Source organism: Pyrgilauda ruficollis, unplaced genomic scaffold, assembly GCF_017590135.1.
Source record: "Pyrgilauda ruficollis isolate IOZ18807 unplaced genomic scaffold, ASM1759013v1 scaffold36, whole genome shotgun sequence".
Taxonomy (NCBI): Eukaryota; Metazoa; Chordata; class Aves; order Passeriformes; family Passeridae; genus Pyrgilauda; species Pyrgilauda ruficollis.
Window position 1 is genome coordinate 4,681,091 of NW_024525045.1, and position 23,756 is coordinate 4,704,846.

At 39.4% G+C, this 23,756-nt stretch overlaps 1 protein-coding gene across 1 annotated transcript in view; it reads right to left on the reverse strand.

Annotated features, from left to right (window-relative positions):
* Positions 1 to 20,718, reverse strand: part of NYAP2 (neuronal tyrosine-phosphorylated phosphoinositide-3-kinase adaptor 2) — a 125,153-nt gene extending 104,435 nt beyond the window's left edge. Inside the window, exon 1 of the mRNA XM_041475810.1 lies at positions 20,504 to 20,718. Within this exon, the coding sequence (XP_041331744.1) occupies positions 20,504 to 20,709 (206 nt within the window). The 5' untranslated portion in view covers positions 20,710 to 20,718. The remainder of the gene's footprint in view (positions 1 to 20,503) is intronic.
* Between the last annotated feature and the right edge of the window lie 3,038 nt (positions 20,719 to 23,756).

The following is a 23,756-nucleotide window of genomic DNA, read 5'->3' on the forward strand; positions in this document are numbered from 1 at the left end:
GGTGCCGGGCTGAGGAAGGCATTGATTGTGCCGTAATTGTTGCTTGCTTATGCAGTTGTGGGGAAGGATTGCTGCGGCAGTGCCAAAAAACCTGGGGTGCTCGTGACCTTTTGTTTTGCTTGCTGCAGTCTCTGGCAGCTGCAGCAGCGTGATGGCTCATGGCAAGCAGCAGCCGCTGGAGTATTTATTCGGGGTACAAATGAATAATGAACAGGAGCTTAATCAGGACCTCCTACATCAGCATTCTTACCCTAAAAATGCCAAGATGCAACAGGCTACTCACAAATAAACCACACAGAGATGAAAAAATAGCATTTCCCCAGTGGTTCATTGCAAAGTCAGTTCAGGAGTAAGTTCATCCCAAATGTTATTCCAGTAAATAAAGGAAGTTTAACTAGATTTATGTTAGCCTTCACTGCCCCAGGACAAATTGTGAGCTTGGGAAAGGTGGGAAAGTATACTAATTAAAGATCTACTTATTAATAGATCCAGTTAGAATCTATTTCTAGTTTCTCATCTGGACAAATACAATGAAATCAAAGTGGAAGAAAATTTATCTTTTTCTGCAGTGGTGGGTGCTTCATTCTCTTTTTCTTTATAGCTACTGTATCAATTCAACAAGTATTCCACCATAGATGAGATGTGGTTATTTCAATAGGATGCACTATCAGCATGGCCAGGAAATGGTTCACTTGAGGCAATTAGAGCTGGCATGCAAGCCTTCATTACAATTACAAAATTGGGAGGGTTTTTGACCACACCAGATTTTTTTCCTGTGTGGATATAGTGTGACCTGACCACAGACTCACCACACATTTCCATTAAAAATCAACAAAAAACAAATCAAAAGCATCAGTCTCCAAGGAAGAGGATAAAGACTAAACTGTCTTAACAGCTTCCTCTATGAATAGTCATGTAGGCCCTAAAAAAATAGCAACACAGACATTACAAGAAGTGGAAATCCCATTTTATGAAAAACAGTCACAGACTGTGCCTTGTTGAGAGGATCACTCTCCTTCTGATGCTTTGAGGTACTTGATAAATTTAAAAAAAAATTTAATAAAAATTCAGAGGTTGAGAAGTCTACTCCCAAAATTACTTCCTTTAGGCTGAAAATTAAATATTTAATCATGTATGCAATGAGATTCTAAAACTGCAGTGGGAGAAAACTGGCTAATTTTAGGATTAGGCTAAATTTGCTCCTGGATGCTTCACCAGATTATGAGAGACATTTGTTCTAAAAAAATGCACAACTGCATCTCCTGTTCCCCTTCTGTGGTCAGGTGAGTGGGCTCAGAGTGGGCTCTGAGTGCATCCTGTAAAAGCTTTACCCAACACAGGCTCAAAAGGCCCAGATTAGGGTGTTCCACTGTTTCCTATGCACACGGAGAAAAAGATGAAAAGGACTGGGAAAAGAGATTTACATCTCTTTCGGCAGAAAATATTGCAAAGAGACAAATGAGGACACAGCAGTGAAAGAAAAGCAACTACAAAGATTTAGGTGAGGCAATCAGAGACTGTGAATCATCTGAGCAACTTTGCCACTGCTTGTCAAACAAATTATTCATCAAATTACATCTGCTGGTCTTTGACTGGTTCTAATAAATATCCCAAGCTTTAAAAAACACAGTAGTAAACCAGCAAGATTAGATATCTTTGTATCATGTGGTCTCATACACACAATGAAGAACTGAAAATTCTTGCAAGTTGAAGATGCCACTGAGGAGGCAAAGAATCAATTTTGATTAAACAACCTGAAATTTGTTTTAGTTCAAACTAAAAATAGATCAATGCGTTGACTTCACAGAGAAGGAGAGAAAAATAGCAGGCAATGCATTTCTTTGTCAAGCTGTCATTTCATGTTCACCCTTCTAAACAAGTTCCACTCACCTCAGCTACCTTAAGGCTACTGCTGACTTTTAAGCCAACAGCTTTGGCAGGCCTGCACCATATGGACCCTGCATCGCCTTCTAAATTCTAAGTTACTTACAGTCATACAGTAAATATTCAGGCAATCCTGCTCATCCAGGCACCTTCTGCTACAACTTTAACACCTGGGTCATATTGGTACAGACATTTACATTTGGGCATAGTACAAAATTTAATCTGAAAATGGCTGAATCAGCCCCATCTGCTCATGGACATAGCTGTGGTTTGCAGAGCTAAAGATCCCCAACTCAATGAACCTAAAGGTGACTGTTGTGTGCTGTGAAACCTTGCACTCACCAGAACTGCAGTGCTCAACACACACATAAAACTGCCAACACAACAATCAGTTCATCTGAACTTTGCAGGTTGCAGGTCTCCCAAAGCACTGGGATTGTCCAAAACCAGTGTGTCTAGGAAAGGCTACTTTAGCAAACAGGCACCTCGATTTTCTTCATATGCACATCTGCTCTCCTGCATTGATCTACATGACTAAAAAATGGGAAAAAATATAGAGTCTGGTGTGCAAATAATAACAGTAATATTAACAGTCCTGAACTTAGGTCAGGAACCAAGGCAAAGAACCAAAAATTAAATGTTTTAAATGAAACAGCATCCAATTTTCTCTTTCAATGAAATTAAAAGGCCTTCCTCAATGCACAGCCTAGCACTATAACTTGCTAAAGAAAGATTAATCTTAGATCTTCTTAGAGATGTCACACTTTTTTTTTTTTTTTTTTTCCTGACAGAAGGTTTCCATATGCTACAAAGGACACAGGAGAAACGGTTTCCAGTTCCCAAACCAAGCAATGGAAAGGGTGAATTGTGGGACTGCAACTTGCTAACAACACACTATTACAACTGACCAGCCTGTTCCTTTTGTTTTGGCAGAAAACAACTGAGAATTCCAATTCCTCTGCTGCCTTTCTCAGTTCTCCTATTTCTGCTTCACTGCCTCTGGTCATGGAGAGTTTCTTCCAGCAGGTTGACAAACACTATGGAACAAGTGGCACCTTAAATCACTGATGGTTCATAAAGCACATGGAAATAAACATGGATCAACTACTTTGGCCTTCAGATGATCTCAGTCTGTGAGGTGTCTCCTTACTCAGGCCCCTTTTTACTGCCTGAGACTGCTCCTCACGGACTTCACTGAAAGCCAACACTGGCACATTTTCCTGCTGTCATCAGCACAGAAACCACAGCAAAGCCACAGGACAGAACACAAAGGATCTGGAGGTCACAGCCTGGCAGGGACAACAGAGATGGATGAGCATTTTAAGCAAGCAGGCTTAATGTTTCCAGTAGGTTGGTTGGTTTGGTTGGGTTTTGGGTTGTGGTTTTTTTTTCCATCCAACTCCCACATTTTACCGTATTTAATCTAGAATCTCACCTTATGTGAGAAGACGATGAAAGATGTTGCTGAAAGCCAGGCCATCTGCAGCCTGTGCCACTTTTGGTAGTGTTTTAGGTCAAGAAATAACTTAGAAGTGAGCATAGCCACTGGATTCATATTCAATGGTCACATTTGAAGCTTTCAACATGTAGATGTTTCAACATGAAGTGACCTTTAACTTCAGTATTTTAAAATTACATATCAAAAGAAAAAATTTGGACTTTGCCTTTTAAATTCGTTTCACTGGAAAAACAACCAACCAACCAAAACTAAAAAACTCTGATTTGGTTTTAGTTGGAAAGTAAAATTCAAAATATTCAGAATATCCTACAAAACAGAATTTTAAAAGTCTGCATAATGCTTTTTCAATTCCTCACAATTATTTTGTAGGAGAAAAACATACCCAGGAAGCCAAGAAAAAATTTCTCATGGCATACATAGCTATTACCTAATGATCTAAAAGAGCAAAAAGACAGTAGATGCTGGCTTATTATTTGCTGCATTTAGAGGTATTAGACCAGGAGAATTCTAAACACTTGGAATATTTTTACTTTTGCACGCTTTGTCTTATGTTGTTCTTTGCCCTACTTTGATCTCATCTTCTTCAGACCACCATTCTTAAGCTCTGTTTAGTAAACAGGGAAAATTGTGGGGCTCTCTACCCACAGATTTCAAAGCAGGCAGCTTCTAACTCTCAGCATGCTCTTGGCTGGGCTGCTCAGATTAGAAAGGGAAAAAGCAACATTAGGCAGTATTTCTGCTAGAATACACATGGGCCTAAATACACTCTTAGTTGTTATAAGAAGCCAGGAGACAGACTGACAGAGCTTTCTATAGGAGGTAGTTTTTTGAACAAACAAGAAAATAAGACAGGAAGAGAAAAATTATTCCATCCTTCACAAATTTTTCTTGATATTTCATCCTCTATCAATAGAAGGAAAGCAAATGGTCTCCATATGCTAATATGGGTGTATCAGTTCTTTATTAAAAATGCAGATCTGATTTTCCTTTCCTTTTACATGGCAGCTCCAAAGTTTCAAAGGCTAATATGCTGAGAGCTATCATATTTTATATGTTACTTTATTTAGTAAAGATCATTGCACAACCAGTATAAAAACACTACTGTAAGTAGTCAAAGCTGTGTTTCAACCACCAAAAAACCCCCCTCTGATTCTTGTACCAAGTATATTCACTTAGTTTAAACAGAACCTAATAGCCTCCAGCAGACACCTGAACGCACGTGCAATGCTTATTCTAAACAGAGTGAATAAGGATTGAAAGAAAGCTCCTGTAGTTGCGTTTTTATTTGTACAAATGCCTTTCCTCAGGAGCTGCAGGCCCATGCCAGGTGGCAGCAGATCTCTCCTGGAGCACAGGGCGAAGCTTGGCTATGACACTGAGAAAAGCAGCTCTGCCTTGTGCCCTGAGTTTGTGCTGTGTTGGGATTTGCAGCTGCCAGAGGACCCCAGCTCTGGAGCTTTCCATCCAGGTCTCCTCCTGGACCACTGTCCCCCAGCCTCTGCAGTCCCTGCTGTCTGGCTCAGGGAGCAGGAGGCACTGCAGCACTATTTATAGGCACACCAGCCCCTGCACAACAGTAAACCCAAATACTGAGCAGCTGTTGGTTCCTCTGCTCCATAAAACACATCCAGGACAATGACTGACAGGGACAGAGAGCACTGAGGCTGGAGCTCAGGTGAAGTGAACACCTCTGCTGGTCATGTGGAACTTGACCTCACACCATAGAAAACCTCCAGGCAGGTTACTACAACTTTGCGAAATCAAACAGACACAATCAAGTACCAAAAAAGCACAACAAATGTGTCAAGCACACTAAAGGCCAGCAGGCATACTGACAGATTTTTCCACCAAAAGCAGGAGAATTTTATTCTGTCTTAATGCAAAAGATAATGGTATAAATCAACACATGGAATGATAAAAGACTTCCTAAAAATTATTCCAAAAAATAATGGCAAATTGTTGTTAATTTTCACACAGAGGCTGAACTATAAGCCATTTAATCATGGAATTGACCTTGCAGTTGGAGGTTTAGTGAGACTGTACAGCACAAGATGTGCTAGAAAAAACAATACTTGCTATGCATGACCTGAGGAACTAGGCTACTGTGGCTAATAAATATATGTGTAAACTAACTGTTAATATGCTCTGAACAATTATTTACATTTCTTTAATTAATAAAAATACGAACAGCCATATATTTTATTAAAACAAATCTTAAGGTCGGTTTTGCAAGTAGTATCAACTAAAATCATTAAACAGCATCACCTTGTTTCAATAGGGCCTATAGAGTGTGCATTCCAGTCAATTCCAGTCATTTACAAGGCACTTTATGCTAGAAGGTCTATAATAAATATGCAGTTCTGATGGCCTTGCCATTAAAGAGTGAAAAAAGCTTTTTCTATCCCCTTATTTACATGAAATGGACAAAAAAAGGTTAGAAATAGCCAACCTCCTTTTCTATTTTTCTGTCACTGCATTTCACTTACTCTCAAAGAACACCCCAAAGTAATTCTGAAAAATTAAAGGAAAAAAATATGGAAAAAGTTATGAGATTCTGTACAAAGGGAGGGGGAGGGGAGGGGGGAATTTTTCCATCTCAACAGTCAAGCATCCAGAAGTTGAAATGTATAAAGGAATATCACTTATCTTACCCTATTTTTCCTAACTATTCATTCATTTTGAAGTAGAACAAAAGTTGTCACACAAAAACAAAACAAACAAACCAGAAAGTTTGTTGCAAACTCCTTCATGGCATGGCATCTCCTTACATTAAGGACTTTTGCAGCAAGACACAGCACTTGGGGTGTCAGTGTGGTCACAAGAGATCACCTGGGGATCACAGACTTCACCCTTTTTCTTTAGGCAGTCCCTTGGTGCCACATGTGGGAGCCAGCTGCAGATCCCTGGGACCCCGTGGAGAGAAGAAGCAACCACCAGAAAGCCCTTGCTGAGCTCCCATGGCCTGAGACAGCCTTCCTGAGCAGTCAGAAGGAAAACTGGGACTGCATCCTTTAGCTACTCAATTCAGGCTTCTGCTGATGAATTTCCACCTCAGGAAATTAAAAGAATACCCTGTGACCCAGGCCAGTGTGCCTGCAGCCTTCTTGTCTCTGATGCAGACTTTAAAAGATGGATTTAATCAGAACTAAACCAAGACTACTTTTGCAGCCACATGGATCAGAGAATAAGCCAGTGTGACACCGAGGAGATGATGCTGTCTCCTTAAAACTCCTGTGCCTCCCAAAAGAGCTGGCTCAGAAGGTGACCAATCTCTAAAAAGAAGTTTGGCTTTGCTAAAGCTTGGTAAAACCATCTACATTCATACATCCCAATGAATTTCAGTGAACAGAAAGATTCCCAGCTCTTGCTGGGGTGAGGTGCAGAGGCCAAAGACCACACTCCAGGACAGCCTGTCCCAACCTTCCCAGAGAAACATCCCACAAAACAGTAATGCACCTGTATGGACAAACTTCAGCACTACACTGTCAGAGATACTGATTGAACACAGACTCAGATTTGAGCTCACTGTTAGGCTGGTGAGAACTGCTTATTCATTTAGTATTGTGGGAAATCTCCAATTTTACAGCTAGGGGGGGTTTCACATTGGCTAAAAATAAATATTTATTTCCATTAAAGAAAGCAATGGAAGAAGTCACCATTGTGAAAACAGAGGCGAAACCTCTACTTCTCTCTTTACTGCTCACACTTAATTTATCAGATGCATGCCCTTAAAACCAAGAAATTTAATAGCTTAGGATAACATAAATCTTATATTGCCTACACAATAGCCATTGTGACACCAAGAAATGAAAACTTCATTGTGGCACAAACTGTTTGCACCCAATGTTAATTGCAGTATTTATCTCAAAGTGCAAACCAACCCAAAACATTTTAGAGAAAGAGACATAAAAAGAGTCAATAACACATGCTGGTCAACCTCACATTAACATCAGCATACATTAATAATGGCATCATAACAGAGGAACACTGAATGCTGCTACTTTAGAAGAATGTACCATTTTCAAGCAAGCACAGCTGTTAATTCTCTTACTAGAAAAACTGCATATTTCTATACATTACATTTTTTCAGTTGTTTGGTTGTTTGTTTTGGTTTTTTTTTATTATAAGTTAAAATGAATATAATGAATATTTGGAGAGTGAGAGGGACACGACAATAACCGATATTCGACATTTAGGAAGAAACCAGAGGTCAAAGCTCTCGTGTCACTTCCAAATGCCCTTAAAACTGCATTTGACAAGAAAATGCATTCAGCTTATTTTGTGCATAGCTTAGAATTCAGGGCAGCCCACAGCTCTCCCCCTTTCAAGTGTTTGGGAATGGTAAACAAATTGGCAGATAATTACATTCCGTCTCTTAGCAACCCTAAATATCTTGCAATGAAGTTATCGGGCTTTTTTTTCTGATGTGTACTTGTAATGACATTATTTCCACAAATTTTAGACCCAGTCCAACAAACCCACTTCATACAGAACCTCCTGCATCGGCATTCAGTTTAATGGCAGCAAAGATGAGCTAGTGAAAGCTACCATCTTGTTTGTAATCTCTTGGGAAGACAATTCACAATAAATATATATTGAGAACAAACAAATGACTAAGTAGGAAGAGGCTAGTCAAAATATTTTGTCAAGAGCCTAAATAGCCTTTTCCACTGCCATAACTGCAAACAAACAATACAGAAACCTGCAGTTTAAACACAAACCTTTAGACAACAAAGTTCATTAGTTTACTGAATTAATGAAATTTGGAATTTTACAATAGAAGAGAGGTTTGGGCCAGTTTCTTAGGAAAAGAATTGATTGTGGTAATCTTTTCTGAAAATGCAATCCCACTTGTAGGTATGAAAGAAATCTAAAAAGCCAGTTCATGAAAGCGGAAATATTGCTGCCACTCCTCCCTTTCTGCAGACACAGCACAACACAGCAGCAGCAGACTGCTGGGAGCGGTTGTCAAAATCTTCACTACATTTCAGTGGAGTGGAGAGGGCCTTTGTTCACTGCCTTCTCTGGAAAGGCATAATCTCCAAGTTTCCTTTCCCTCTTAAAAATACATCAGAACAGGTATCAAAAACAAACAAACAAAAAAGCTGAAAAATCAGTACTGTCATATAATGCAATAAAAACAGTAACCTAGAATACCTTGTTCTGCCAAAAGAATTTTACTACCCATTCCCTTACATGTCTCCTTATTTAAAGGCTGATTTTGTATTAGAATCTGTGTACAATCACTGGCAGAGATGCATGGATACACACTTTGTCACTGTGTCCCTAGTAACAAAGATAATATTGCTTCTCTGTTTAGGGGCTGATTTAGGTAGAAGTACCTCTCTAAATTAATTCCTAAAGCAGGTTATTGTTCCCTTACCATAGATCTTCCCCAAAATGATAACCAAATAATAAACTCATTTGAAACTGAAGGAACAAGCAGTCTCTCATTGAATAGTGCTAATTATCAGTATTTGCACCTTGACTGATTACTTAGGAAATGAAGATGAAAATCTGACAGCCCAGAACTGGACACTGAAAATAGATTTTCCTCAAGTGCAAAAGCAACACCATAAATCACAAAAATTAACTTCACATAGACTTAGGAGTTGGTCTCTCTATAATGCTTGATAAATTACATCTGCATAGCAGACAGAAGCCTAAATAACTTCAAGGGGTTTTGGCAATAACTAAGATAAATGAAGTATTTCACAGTGTTTGGTTGCTGTGCAGTGTTCAGTCAGACACCTGGTCATGTAGCTGGGCTCATAAAAAGTTCTTGACACAAAAACCTCAGGTTCCAACTAGATAAGAAAGAAAAACAGCATCACTTCAATCAGACATCTGACAGAGGAGTAGCAAAGAGAAGGGGAAAGTGATTCCTTTCCATTGTCTTAGTAAAGATCAGTTTTTCAGGAGCTCTTTTCCATGACACTGACAGCAGCATATGCTGCACCTGCCCTACAGCAGAGGAACCAGGGCAGCCCTGCACTGCTGCTGCTCCCTTCCTGCACACTGAGGTGCAGGCCGAGTCTTGCTTAGCTCCAGCCCCACCTCTTAACTTCTCCTTGCACACCACCACTCATTCCTGGGAGACTGCAGCCCCCCAGGTTTCCTGATCAAATGCCGCACGTAACTCCTTTTAAACAAGCTAAGTTAGGGAAAACTTCTATCAGTCTATATTTTTGCTGGGGAAGGAGCCAGAGATCAGTGTCATTGTCATCATCATCAGGTCTAAGAAGAAGTATAAAGGAGCAGAGGTGTTTTTGAAATGCTTTGTTGATAATGGAAAGGACCAGGGCTGGTTATTTTTTTGCTCTGTCCTCATTTACTCTTCTGAAATCTGGTGGCATCTAGGAGGTGAGAGCAACAAAGGTTTCCAGGAAAATATATTCAGTGTAGTTCACTCAATTGCAAAGAGCTCCTTCATACCTAATTTAAAAAAAAAAACAATTAAAAAATCCACTATACTTTATCTTCACACATAGATTTTTTTTTCCCATTGAAAGACAGAAGAGAAAAAAATAAGCTATGAGCAAAGCCTTTTCAACCTTCATCCACTTTTTTAAATGCTCAAAACATCATCTAAGAGGAGAAGAAGCAAGGCAGGCAAGACGATGCAGGTGAAAGCAGCGATGCCCAAAGCCAGTTTCCCTTTAAGGAGCTGCCTGGGCTGGAGCAGTCACACGGCCACTGGTGTGTGTGGCTCTGTGCTCAGGAAGCCATGCAGCTCTTGGTCTGCACCAGCCAAATGTGTCATGTGAGCCAGGGGTTGCCATGGCGAGCACAAATGCGGCTCCCATCCGCTTCAGCACCGAGGCAGCGCAATTCAGATCAGCAACGCACAAATGTGATTTTGTGGGGAAAATAACCCTGCAGTTTGCTTTGCCTAAAAGTCTGGATATAAAGCTGAAACAATTAAAATTATCTCTGAAATTGTATTTATGATAAAGTGCTGAAAAACCTTTTAATCTCAGAACAATAGCCATGTAACAAACACTAGCAGTTCAATCTTCGATAGCAGCTGCATTTTGGCATAAACTGCAGTACCTGAGTATTTGTCCATTTAAATATCAAGAATTTTGAATTTCTTCTTGAGTCCTTTAGTCACAACTGGAAGGGAGAATGGGAGATAGCTGTTCCAGTTAAATAAAAATCATGTCAAATCAACCCTAAAACTCACTCATTGCATTTCTTAATGTGGTAATCCACACACAGGCTGACATTCAATGCAGGAAATTTCTGTGAAAGGTGTTCCCGATGCTGAGGTAGCATTTTATCATCAGTCCTAACATCTGCTACCAAAATTAAGCAGCTTGCTAATATAGCAGGCTAATGAAGAGCTGCATCATATGGGCTGCCGTTCCTAACTAGGTGATGGAATGTAGCTGGAGCTACTTGCAACCCAAAGGCAGGTTTATTGAGGGATTCTGTTTCCGTAGGGGCAGCCATAGGACTGTTTTACCACACTGAGGTCAATTCCAGCAAGACATGTTGTTCGTGCACTTTCAGGAACCTCACTACAATGTCAGGATCTGACATAAAATGTTTAGAGACCTCTGGCATATCACGGCCTTCAGTGTTTAATGCACATACAGGGGATATTCCTGTGTGCTGCTGCTTTCACAGAAAAGATAATCAAGTCCTGAAATAATCTCAGATAGAGATCTAGACAATAATTTATAAGGAGCCTAACTGTAGAGTTTAGCCATAACAAGTGAGTGCCCAAGCTTCTGAGCAATTATGTAAAAGTAGACAGATCTCAAAGTAATTGAAATTTTTAATAAAAGTCAGTCCTTTGTCTCCATGTTTGTAGAAGTGCCTGAAAAGGGATAACTTATATTGGAAAAGGACAATTGATTCTCTCAGTATTTCCTTTCCACCAGAAAACCAAATAAAAATTCTTTTAGTTAAAGCCAGATAGATTCACCATGCCCCTATTTATGCCCATCTCTTATAAGGGGCTGCTCTCAAGTCCTACAGCACCATTCAGCCTGTAATTGCTACCAGCTCAGGGCACATGGAAGTGCAGAGCTCTCTCAGCACAGAAAGATCATGATGTTGTCTTTGTTCTTTCCTCTCAATAGAAGATACTCTGTTGGGGCTTCATGGGTTAATTTCAGATTCTTCTCTTTTTTAACCTTATGCTTTTTACTGCACCCCTACACATCTCCCTTCCAGCACATACTATAGGTTTTTCTCCAATAGCAATAAAAGGGAAAATCTCCATTGCAAATCACTTGCTGATTTAAAGGAATCAGAGTACTAAAGCATAAAGTGATGCTCCAGGATTTCCTCTCCATTAGAGTGAGCAGCATTTAGCATCGATTGCTATTATTTTTAATCGGATGTCCAAAAAATTGAAGACCTACATCACTACTGATCCAATCAAGATGCTTCTCCCACAACAAAATTACATAACAGATAATATGAATTTTTACTGAAACTACTTTGAATCTCTCTGCCTACAGAAAATTAATATCAAAATCTAACCACTAAAATATTGGATGTAGTCTCAGGATGAAAATAACTGATTTTGTTGCACTATTGAGTTTTGCTAATGACAAAATTTTTACTATCTCACTCAAATTCATCTCATCACCAAAAATTAGAAAAATGAGATCACCAGTCAGACTCCTACTAATGTGTTTTTAGTGTTAGCTGACTATGTTTTTAATTAGCCTCTCTTGGTTTACTTATTATGGATGGCTGCAAGATTGTCTCACATCAGAATCACAAAACTGAGCATAAGATAAATAACTTCTCACACTCCTCAATACCTCTCCTTTAGCCATAAGCATTCTGCAAACAGCAGGAATTTGCTACCCCATAGCTGCACACAGAGAAGCAAAACAAACTTTATGTTTAATTATAGGGGATTGTTTAAAAATGTAGCCCATCTAGAGAATAATCTCTTCTTGCAGTAGTAAAGGACTCAGCAGTTTCCTTTTGTCTTTAAAGATTCAATTAAAAGTATGTTTCCAAAATTAAATTACAGCATGAAATTAGCTAAGGGTATGAAATACGGCATTTGCCCTGGCATTCAGGGGAAGGCTGTTCAAAGCAATTCACTTAATGGCTCCAACATGTGATCTCAACTTAATAACTAAAGTGCCCTCAGCTCACAGAGGATCTACTGGTGAGATGCACCCTGTATAATCCACCAAAAAAAGAAATTGATTAAACTCAGGTAAATCTTATTAATTTATGGAAAACCCTGCAGTCACTCTCATTTTTGATCTTTTAAAATGTTACCATTTTGTCAAGAAACACACTCATCGGCAGGAATATTTCTGTGGGTTTTAGCTGCCTTTGGCCTTCTCGATTTTGACACATTCCAGAAACATCTGCTGGAGTCCATTGGAAGTGTTTGCTCCTCTGCAGCTTTCAGAGAGAACTGCTGGATATAATTCATCACAACCACTGGGGACACACTGCAGCTCATTCTGTGCTTCACTAATACAGGGAAGGAAATGAACAGACCCCTAACGCCTCAGGTGCCCCTTTAGTCACCTGTTGGGTGCAATTCCAGCTCATGCTGTGAGCTGTCTTTCCTCTGCACTGGGTTAGTGTTTCAGAGGAATCTAATTTCCATTTGGGGTCCTTGGTTGCTGTGCAATAAAAAGGGAAATAACCAATTCCATTGACTCCCACCTTCTGTGGGACCACAGCAGCTCCCTCTGCTCATTGCCAGGCTCCTGGCAGCTCGCAGGGGGCTCCAGCCCAGCAGGGCTCTCCCAAGGGCTCTACTCTTCCTGAAGGAAGGCCCTGTGCTCAGGACACACCACACAAAGGCCTTTTTAGTTGGTTGGTGTCATGGGGGGCTTTCTGTGTTGAGAGTTTTGTGCATTTATTTGCTTTTATATTTATTTTTAACTGACTTCGCTTAGGATTGCAACTTAAATTAGAGTAGAAAGCCAGAAGGAAAAATAAAAGCATTCTCAAATTATCTATAAAACCCACAGCTAATAATGTCTCTGTAATCCATTTCTTCTCTAATCTCTCCTTGGACCTATTTTAATCCAAATCACACAAAAATCTAATCAGTGCACATACATATTCCTCTTTTCATACAAATTTTAGCCACTGATGCAGCATAACTTGACAACAAGATGCCCTTCATCTGATGCTTCTGTTCCAGAAGTGGTGTGACATTCTCTTTTTCCAGGGACACACCCGAGAGCAGACTCTCTACTTCTGGCTAAGGAATAAACATCCCAATTAAATAATCAAGTGCTATACTATGTTTCCCTGTGAAAGAATAGAAATAAATAAATAACTAGAAGTATGCATAGCCTGTCAGGAGGGTGCTGAGGAGAACATGCAAAGGGCACAGATGCCTGCCAGCTGGATGGGGCTTAAAGCAATCTTTATTAATATTAAATCCAGCCAAATACAGCTGTGATTCATGGCCCTGAAAAGAGCAATGAACTGAGCTATTTTGCTCAAAGGAAACATTTGTTTTTCTTCAACTTTATGAACAGCTATTGTTAAATGATGGATTTTCCTGAAGGTACAGAAAGATTCACTCTTGCTATTCTAATGCTGGCAACAAGCATCAGTTCTACTGGGTTCTCAGACTGGGTTGTGTGTTCCCAGTGCCTAGGACCATGGCTAGCTGCAATTTTGCTACAATGGGTTGTGAGATTTCTTTTCACATGTTTTCTTGTTCAAGTATCTGTCCTCCAGGTTGCAACACGTGCTCTAAATTTGGGTCACAGGCATTTACAAAATTTGTCAGGGGTCAATGAACTTCAGCACGGAGCACTTTTTGGTAACTGGAAAACTTGAGCCAGAACAGATCAATGCTTTTAATTTGCATATGAATTGTGCTGTATTACTGAATGTATTCCTCTGTTAATGAAGTCCATCCTAAAATAGTTATAAAAACTTTATCTGGGTATGCTTGAGAACAGTCTTCCTTATTTTTATCCAGCCTTCATAACAACAGTTTTAATTAAATTCTAATCTACTCTTTTCAATTTTGTAACATACTTGAAGACATTTTCCAAACAAATGTAAACCCTTGCTTCCATATAATGGCACCACCAGAACTCTACAGGATCGTGCAAAATATGTCTATTTCTAGAGCTCTACATGCATATCTCTTGCTGAGAGGACTTTTGGGTTAGAGGAAATGCAGGATAATTTTAACTACATCCTGTAGTGGATGAGTAATCAAAAGATAGTGAGAGAAGAGACTGGAAATAGAAGTGGGAACAAATGGCTACAAACTGTCCTTTAAGACCCACAGAGCCCCCAGGATCCCTCAGCAGCAGTGCGCCAAGGGCTGTGTCCAGAGGTATAGCACAGCTCCAGGGTGGCTCAGCCTGGAGCTGGGATGGGAGCACAGAGCCAGAGGGCTTGGAGCCAGGCCAGCTCACCCACTGACACAGGTGGGCAGGCAGCCCTGGGAGTACCAACAGCATCCAGACACTTCCACTGGGTTTTAACAAGAACAGGGCTCTTCCAGACTCTCCATGACCCCATACTCCTAAAGTGCTTTTAAATAAAGCAAATGAATCCTGAGAGAAAAAAAATGCTCCTACCATAGTGGATCAGTATAATATCTGAACAATTTGTGGAACAATGAAGGGAAGGAGGCTATGTAAACTTCCTGAGAAGAAGTAAAGTTATAGGCAAAAGCTTTAAAATGGAACAGTTTTTGAAAATAACACCAAGATTTAGATAGCAAACTGATAATGATTTCTGCTTTATTTCCTTGGTCTTTTGGATTGTGAGGCTGGATATCAGCCTCTGTGGTAAATTTTAAATGACATTAATCACATGACTGTTCTAAAATAAAACTTGTCAGAATAACAGCAACAGCAATATAAAATAGTTTGCATTGTGTCTGTTGTTTATTTTGTGTGGCAATAATACAGGCAGCCATATGGATATGAGCATTTGGAAGGGAGGATTTGTTGGCTAGATCATCACATCTGTTTACTTTTAAAAGCAACAAAAATACATTTGGAGGTCACTCACTTCACAACCATTTTTCTTACTCTTGATGAAAAAAAAAACTATTAATGCTACCCTTTCTACATTCAACCAATTACAAAAGACACTGCAGGATATTTTCATGAGAAAAAGGTTTTGAAATCATAGAAAAATTAGTCTCTATCACACCTCATCAGCCATTTCCACCATAACAGTAATATCAGAGCAATAACTTAATCTAGGATGAAATGAGCATGCAACATGTCCAGAAGGAAGATAAAGAAAACAACAGTGCCCCAGTTAAGCTTCCTCATAGCACAAACATTTTGATCAAAGGAGCTCGTACCACTGACCTCATATCCAAAAATGACATTCACCAAGTGAACTCAGATTTAAATTAAAAACAAAAACAAATAGAAAAGCCCAAAACAAACAAACCAAACTAAAACAAACAAAAAACCCAAAACAAAAATCCAAACAAAAAAACCCCACAACTTACATCAACACACCGAGCCAAAAACAATGGGCTAACAAGCTTGTAATGTATAATATTTCAATAAAGTGTTTACAGGTATTTCAGCTGAGGCTCTCACCATGACCCATAATATTTAACTCACTTCCTTCACCGTTTTTTTGAGGTCAGGCTATAAACATACTGTAATCTAGCAAGCATAATTATTCCTGCAAATTTAGAAGACGCAGTTTACTACGCAGAATTTCAACTACAGACAGACATTCAGAAAAGAAGAAAATACCTTCACCTAAAGTATTGTTCTGATTTCAAGACAAAATTTTAGACATTAAGTTCATAATGAAATTATTTTAGGTTATTTTTTATTCTGGTAAAAACATTTCGGTAAAAACTCTTCAGCATGTCCATGTAGTCTAAGATTACACACATTTTCTCAGCTGAACAGGGTTTTGGCAGTGAATAATCCCATGCATAGAAATCTTTTTATATTTTCTTGCTGACACCCACACTTGATAACACAACTTTTAGCTAAAGGACACATAATTTACGTCTTGATCATGAGGGAAACTAAGGATAGGAATGACAGAAGACTACAGAAAGATAATACCTGAATTAAATTACTTCCACAACCACTTCAAAAAAAGAAAAAAAAAGGCAAGAGAAAAATATGATCTTACTTTTGCTGATGGGTTAGTCTTCAGTACTTGGTTTGCCAAAGAAAGGAGAGGTTATGTTGACAGCTGTTCATTACAATTCCTTTTTACTACAAGAGCTTAACTCTGCCACTGGTTGGCTGGCCCATTTCTGCTAGCTTTAGCACACAACAGTGCTCCTAAAAGCTCCTCCTCTTGACAGCATCTGTCTGGATACAAGCACAAGCAAGGCTTTCCATAGAGCCATTTAGGTCCTGGGAAGGAGCTACAAGTAAGGGAAACCACTAGAAGTAAATATTTCCATGACTAAGTCCAGGATTTGGCGGGCAGAAATTCATGCCCACTGACACCACCAGCTTTACAGTGGAGTAATCACATCTTCACAGTGTTACAAGTGAAAATTACTTCTCTGACAATAACTTGAATGATGCACAAAAAAAAGAAGCCAGACCTTTGAAAGCATGCACTCTGATTTATGCAACATGTCTGAGCCATCAAAGGAGGAGGATTCATTATTTGTTTCTTACTAAGTTTTCATATTTGTGCAATTAAAAAGGGAAAACATTGGTGAAGTATCCACACAAAACAATAATAAAGTATCTAAATATGTGCACATCAGTTATGGATGAGTCAGAAAGCAATTGCTAATTCCAGCAGATGCCCTATATAAACTCCAAATACTCACCTTTTTCCTGGCACCCACAATAGTGAGGCAAATCTACCTTCTGTTCCCAGAAATGCTGCCTACAGCTGCTGTTGTATCATGGCAAATGTACATCCCATGGTATTGCCAGTGAAAATGATACTGCTCCATAACTTTATTTGCAATTTACAGGCTCTGTGGGCATTATGCCAGCACCTTCTCTTAATCTGGACACAGCTCCCTGAATAGACAACGATCATGTAATTAGACCAGATGAATAAAAGATGGAAGAAAAATCATCTATACATTATGTCCTATATACATACGTATTTATTGTGCCCTACTCTCAGCTACTAATCAGCACATTAACCTTATTTTCTCCGCATGAGCGCTGAGAACCATACTAAAATTAGGTCAGAAATTCAGATCAGATCAGCTGACTCAGCCCAGCAAGATTAGACAAAGACTAGTTGCTTTTATTTTTCCCAATCCAATACGCTGTGTTTATCTCCCGCAATGTACAATGGATCCATACATTTTTCCCCACAATTAACTTATCAGAGGCAGACACCATGAGACAGCAATCACACGGAAGGTACATCAGTGCTACTGAAGAAACAGCCCAATGTAGCCTTTGGAAAGCAAAATGTACAATCAAACATTTTTTTTAGGTCATTTCTCAGATCTTGTTTCCAGACTGCTCAGACTAATGCATTTCAATGAACTTTAGTCATTCAGCATAGTTATGAGATGATTTAGGTAAATAACAGCTGCTTCTAAATAGTGTTGTGTGTGATACCACCACTTTATTAGACAATATATTACTCATTATTATCTTGTTAATATACACAAACAGCCTTCTTCTAATAGAGGCCATCTGAACACTAAAACTGAATACCTTCTAAATAATTTAATATTTGGACTAGCAGGTAATTCTCAGTAGGTGCCAAAGGCTTCTGGCTGCTTTATTTTGATTCTCACATGCAAAAGAAGAGTATTTGTGGGAACCGTCTCTCCTTCCCAAAAATCTACCTGCAGTTAATCACAGGGGATGACTCTCTTGTTGCTAAGGAGATTGTTTTCAGCTATTGGAAGTCTCCAGACTGGTAGCAGTTACCACTGCACATGTGCACCCCTTGCTATCTAGGCCACGCTCTCAGGAATTAGAGATAATAAAAATACCCACCAAGACAAGATAAAGGCATAAAGAATAGAGTACAGAGCAAAGAAGAAATCAATGTTCCTACTTTACCTTTCCTGACTGTTGCATTTCAATAGACAGCACAGTCTTGGATAAATCTCTAGAGGTTACTAAAGGGAGCCAACTCAATTGCAATCAGCCTAAGTGACTTCAGACATCACGGTTCCTTTAGTCAAATCAGGTATTTTCCCTTGGTCTGCTACTGCTTTTAGTTTTTCCCATCAAAAGTTGTTCTCAAGTATCTTTTTTTACCCCTCCAAGTTTACATGGGAGAAAGCAAAAAAGACTTAAAGAAAGTGCTTTTCATCATTTTCTGAGATGTTTTCCTACATTGTTTCCTCAGGCAGATATTGTTCTCCCCTCAGTGTTATTGAGATAAGCCAAGTGGGGAGGTGCCACAGCATATGCCCCAGTCGAGATGGCCATGACACACAGAATATCAACATACAATTTCACAAAGCTTTAAGCATTTGCCCGTACACAGTAACACCTTACCACATCAGAAGGCTTCAGGCATCTGCCCATACAGAGGAACATCACATCCCTGCAGAAGGCTGCAAGCATCAACTGTGTGCCTACAGGGAGGGATCAGAGGGGATCACTGCAAACAGTTTCCTACAGAAGAGCACTGTATTGAGGAAATGTTGGTATCTCCAAACCACATGCAAATACATGCTGTTCCTCTAATAAGCCCACTGTGTTGCTGGCCCTCTACTTCCTGTCTTCTGGCTCTGTGACTGAGGAAAAATATTCTGTTCTCATTGATCTCAGTTGAGTGTGGGCAAGAATTTCATGGTTTGGCTCAGCCCTAATCATCTATACTTCTCCAGAGCTCTTCATCAAATAGCTTTGCCAGGATCAATGAACAAAACCACACAAACCAAATACATTGTAGGAAATACTGTCACTACTATTCAAATGAGGTCGAGAAGCTTGGCCAGAGGACTATAAAGAACCGGGTAGGCACACAAGTTACTCTCTCATGTCCAAGAAAACTATTCATAACAAAATCTGTTCTGGTACTTAGTAACCTTTATGGTCACACATATAAAAGTATGTGCAAGCAGATTAGCCAGAGTACCACCTAATTGGCTGTATTCACCTTAATTTCACATTATTCTTATCGCTCCAATGAAATTGCTGACAATCCAAATAGTTCCACTTCCTGGAACATAAAGCAGCCATATTTTTGCTTTAAATTCCTTCATCTCTCTCCTCTCTCAAACTGTGTGTGCTGCTCTTTTCCTTTTAATGTTCCATCAAAATTATCAGATTACCGAGGCGTTGCTCGAGCGTTCACAGCACAGCATGTCTGTTATACCTGGGTGTACAGTACCCAAGACATAGCATAAAATTTAATCACTTAAACAGAAATACAGAAGAATCATGCTGGGGGAAAAAATTCAAAGGACCTCCTATCAGTTTATGCTCAAGCCATCCATTCACATATAAAAGGTAAAGATTTGGGTGGAGGATTTACCTCTATTACAGAATTTTACCATCACCTCAGAAAAGAAATTTTTTTGTACTGGCAAATATGTATGCAATACATATTTATATCTATTCCTTTCAACCTTCTTTTCCTCTCCAAGAGGCTGCAGAGATTTCATTGATATCCATTGGCACAAGCCACCAGGTCATGCAAGTGCTCCTCTCATTAACTGTCAATTAAAATCAATGGAATTGTTCAAAAAGAGCTGTTATAGGGTTCTGCCCATCAGGGGCTTGATCCATTTTCCTGTAAGTGATTGCAATATTGTTACTGACTTCAGAGATCAGAGAATTGAAAGGAAAATGTAAATAATAGATGCTTCTTTTAAAAAAACCTCAGACACCAGTTAGAAAGCTTTGAAAATTTAGCAGATTTAAAACGTCAACTCAAGAAGAGTCTATTTTGACCTGTGAGACTGTCCCCATCGTGCTCACACACAAATACATTTTTGCACAAAGTATAAACTGTTCATCTGAAAGCCCTAAGAGGATAACAACCCATTTGTCACTAGATTTATATCTATTCCAAACACCCAAAATTTTTGTTACAAATCACACCTGTTCAAGATGCCACACATGCTCAAACTATGTCTACACAATATAAACCACACGTGCTAGAGGCCTGACAGAGGCCAACGGTCTGTGTGGCTTTTGCCAGCTTAGCAATCAACTGCTCTACACACATTCACCATATCTGAATCCCTTGCTTTCCATTACTCTGCCAGACCACTCATCTTTTTATCAAAATATTTACCGTTTTATTGCTTCTTCTTGCTTTCGGCGTTTTTCACTCTTTTCTTTCAAGTAAGCCAGGTTTGTTTCATTCCTCATGCGATCATTCTCTCGAGCAATGTCTGATGCATTCTGTATGACCAAGCCATCATAGGCCTTCATCCCCATATCTTCAATATACTGGAGAAAAGCGCCCAAAGTGACCTCCTCCTGATTAGAACTCATCATCTTGCAGGAGATAATGAACAAAGGAAAGCAACGTTTCCTGCAGGTTGAAAAACACATAATACCTTAATCAGTAGGAAAATAGCTTATGGTTTATGACAGTAAGATAGTGTCAATTGTAATTAACATCTCCGTAAGAGACAATTTTTCAGACTTTCCCATTTAAAGGATAATAAACAAAGAAATTCGGAACACAGAACAGCATTACTCGAGACAAGAGGAGACAAAAACAAGAGTCTCTTCTCTTGCAATGCAGATCCAAAAGATTACACTGTTTAAAGCCCAAAAATATTTTATTCTACCCTTTCCCATTTCCTAGTACCCAACAGTTGCATAAACACTGCCATCCTGAATATCAGTTTGAATTGAACTGAGAAGGCTTCCATTAGAGGACAACAGGTCCTCTTTTACAGTTTAGATAAGACTACAACAGAGCAGATTACCAGAAAAAAAATCTTATTCTGACTACTAGAAAAAGTTCCTAATATCTGGAGGATGTTCTAAAGTTCAGGTGAAAAGCATTGTTCCATTTTTTTTAAACAAAAATCTTAAAAGCATTCTTCAGGCTCAAAATTCAGAAAGAAATATTGTGACATATGTTCTTGTATGTCTTATTAATGTGATATGAGCCCATAAGCCCTGGTCATCTGTTGTCCAACATCTTGTTAGCTTGAAGCTCCAAGAATGGACAGGAACGCCCAGCTGAGCTGGGACCTTCAGAACAGACCCTTGATGTCACCAAGAATCTGTATTCCAGAGGTATGACAGACATTGAAGTTTACAGCATCCTCAGCTAAATACCTTTGAGCAGAAACACATACACCCCTGGGTCATTCCTGGGTCTGTGGCAGGCAGGCAGAGAAGCCTACAGAAAGGCCCTGAAGGTTTTCCATTCATCAACAGAACTCCTGGGAGCTGCAAGAGCTCTAGTGAAGAGACACATTGGTAAATACTACAGGAGACTAAAGGCAAGGTAGAATTTCAAGCGACAGACTGTCTCTCTCTAAAGTCTGTGCTGGATAGGCCTGGATTAAACTTATTAAACTAGTAAAAGAGAAGTTAAAAAAAAAAAAACCCTGTTCCATTTTATTTTAAATACTGATTGTTGTAAGGTCCAGAAGCATTACAAGTTTGAGTGGCATTACCTGCACACAGCCCCTTGAGAAGCCCTCATCCCCCAGGCAGGGAGTTGGTGCAGGAGTCTCTGAGTGATTTGCTGGCAGAGCTGGCAGCTGAATTCAGCTCTCTAAGGCACGTTTGCTTATTCACTGCTACAGCATTCCTTCCTTCCCTGAAGAAGGATGCGTGGCTTTTCGGAATCGGTCTCAGAACATGCCAACACTACAGTTAGAAAGGATCTTATTGAATAGGTAATAAGAATCGTGTCTGCACACAGATTTTAGGGGCAGTGCTCCTGTGGAATCAGTGACAAAAATCTTTCCCCTATTTCTTAGTACAATGTTATATTTCTAACATTTATTACATAATTGGAGAAGTAAAATTCTGATCTAGGTTGGCACTGATTAAAAATAAATAAATTTAAATGATCTTAAGGATTCTAGAAGTCCATTCTGGGCCTTCAGCTCTGGGCTCTGACTCTGAAAATGCAAGGGATGAAAAGAGTAGAGAAATATATTTCTGCCCTTGAATGTTTTGATTGGGGCAAAATTTTGAGGTGACAATGGCAACAAGCAGCTAGTTTCAGGCACTAAATACCTCAAAAATCACACTGATAATTTCCCCTTTTTCTCTCATGCCTGCATATCAAAGTTATTTCTGTACAATGGTAACACAACTGTTAAAATCATGAAGACTCAGAGGATGCAAAGGGTCTTCTCCTATTACCTCTCCTGCCTTCCAAGAACAAGCTTTTCTATCAACTATGCCTGAACATGAAAATAAGGCTGATGTTGAGGGTCACTGAAGTGACCTGTAAGCATTTTCAAGCATGGGTATAAGCATCTCCTACTAATCCCTGCAGGGTAAAAGCAGTGAAGGAGGTCTTAGTGCAGCCCAATGTGCCTGCATGCCATTTCACACAGCTCTGACAGTGGACCTGGCTAGAACTCTGCTGGGCTGGAATGTGCATTCAGCCATTCTCTATGTTCACCATAAGCAGCACACTGTCTGCACAGGAGGATGTTGGAAAGCTGGCAGTGAGCTGAATAGACACCATGAATGTTATGATACTTCAGCAGACCATTTCAGACTAATTCCTAACCTTGGTGATCAAGAAAAGTAAGGCCAGATATCAAAGCCCCTTCCTGAGTCTCTCTCTATAGCATGAAGGCTACAAGATTAAAAGCAATGCTAACAGCACTGACAGCTCTAACTCCCCTTTCTCTAAACTCCTGAAACGACATCTGCTTTTGATGGTTAAAATCTGGGTTGTTTCCCCAGTAGATTGTTATTTATTGTGTATTTTTGACTTCTAGTAAAAACTTGTTTCAGCATATGTTGGATTAAATTCAAATAAACCTGCACAAAAGAGAAATCTCATCCGAGTGACCTGGATGCCAGTATTGTCATTGACTTCTTCAGTGACCATGGTTTACTTCTGAAATATAATAGGAAATTTTATATTGAAGATAACTTCAACAGGGTTTCAATAAATGCAGTTCTCATCCTTTTTTCCCCAAGACACGATATGCTTTACACTGTCTTTTGTGACTATACTGCATGTCTTCCTCTCATTTCTTCCTTTATTTTTGGAGGTCAGAAATGAGCTGACAGTTAAGGATATGCTGAATCTCCTTGCATTATGATGCTTATTTTTTAAACAGGAGGATGAGGTCATTCCAGTAGCAAAAGAATTAAATAAAAATCCCTTATTCTGCTTCATGAACTGAAGAGAGACTTCATATTCTGGTTTGCTACCCATTTTTATGACTAAATGCATGCAAAAATTTACTATTCCCTAAATAGAGCAAGATCTATTCTTTGTCTTAACAGGGACCCAATCCCACAGAAGTACTGAGCAACTGTAGCTACTGAACTTGCATGCTTGTGACACCAAATTCAGTTTGGGGTACTCCTAGGGGTAGCAGGGG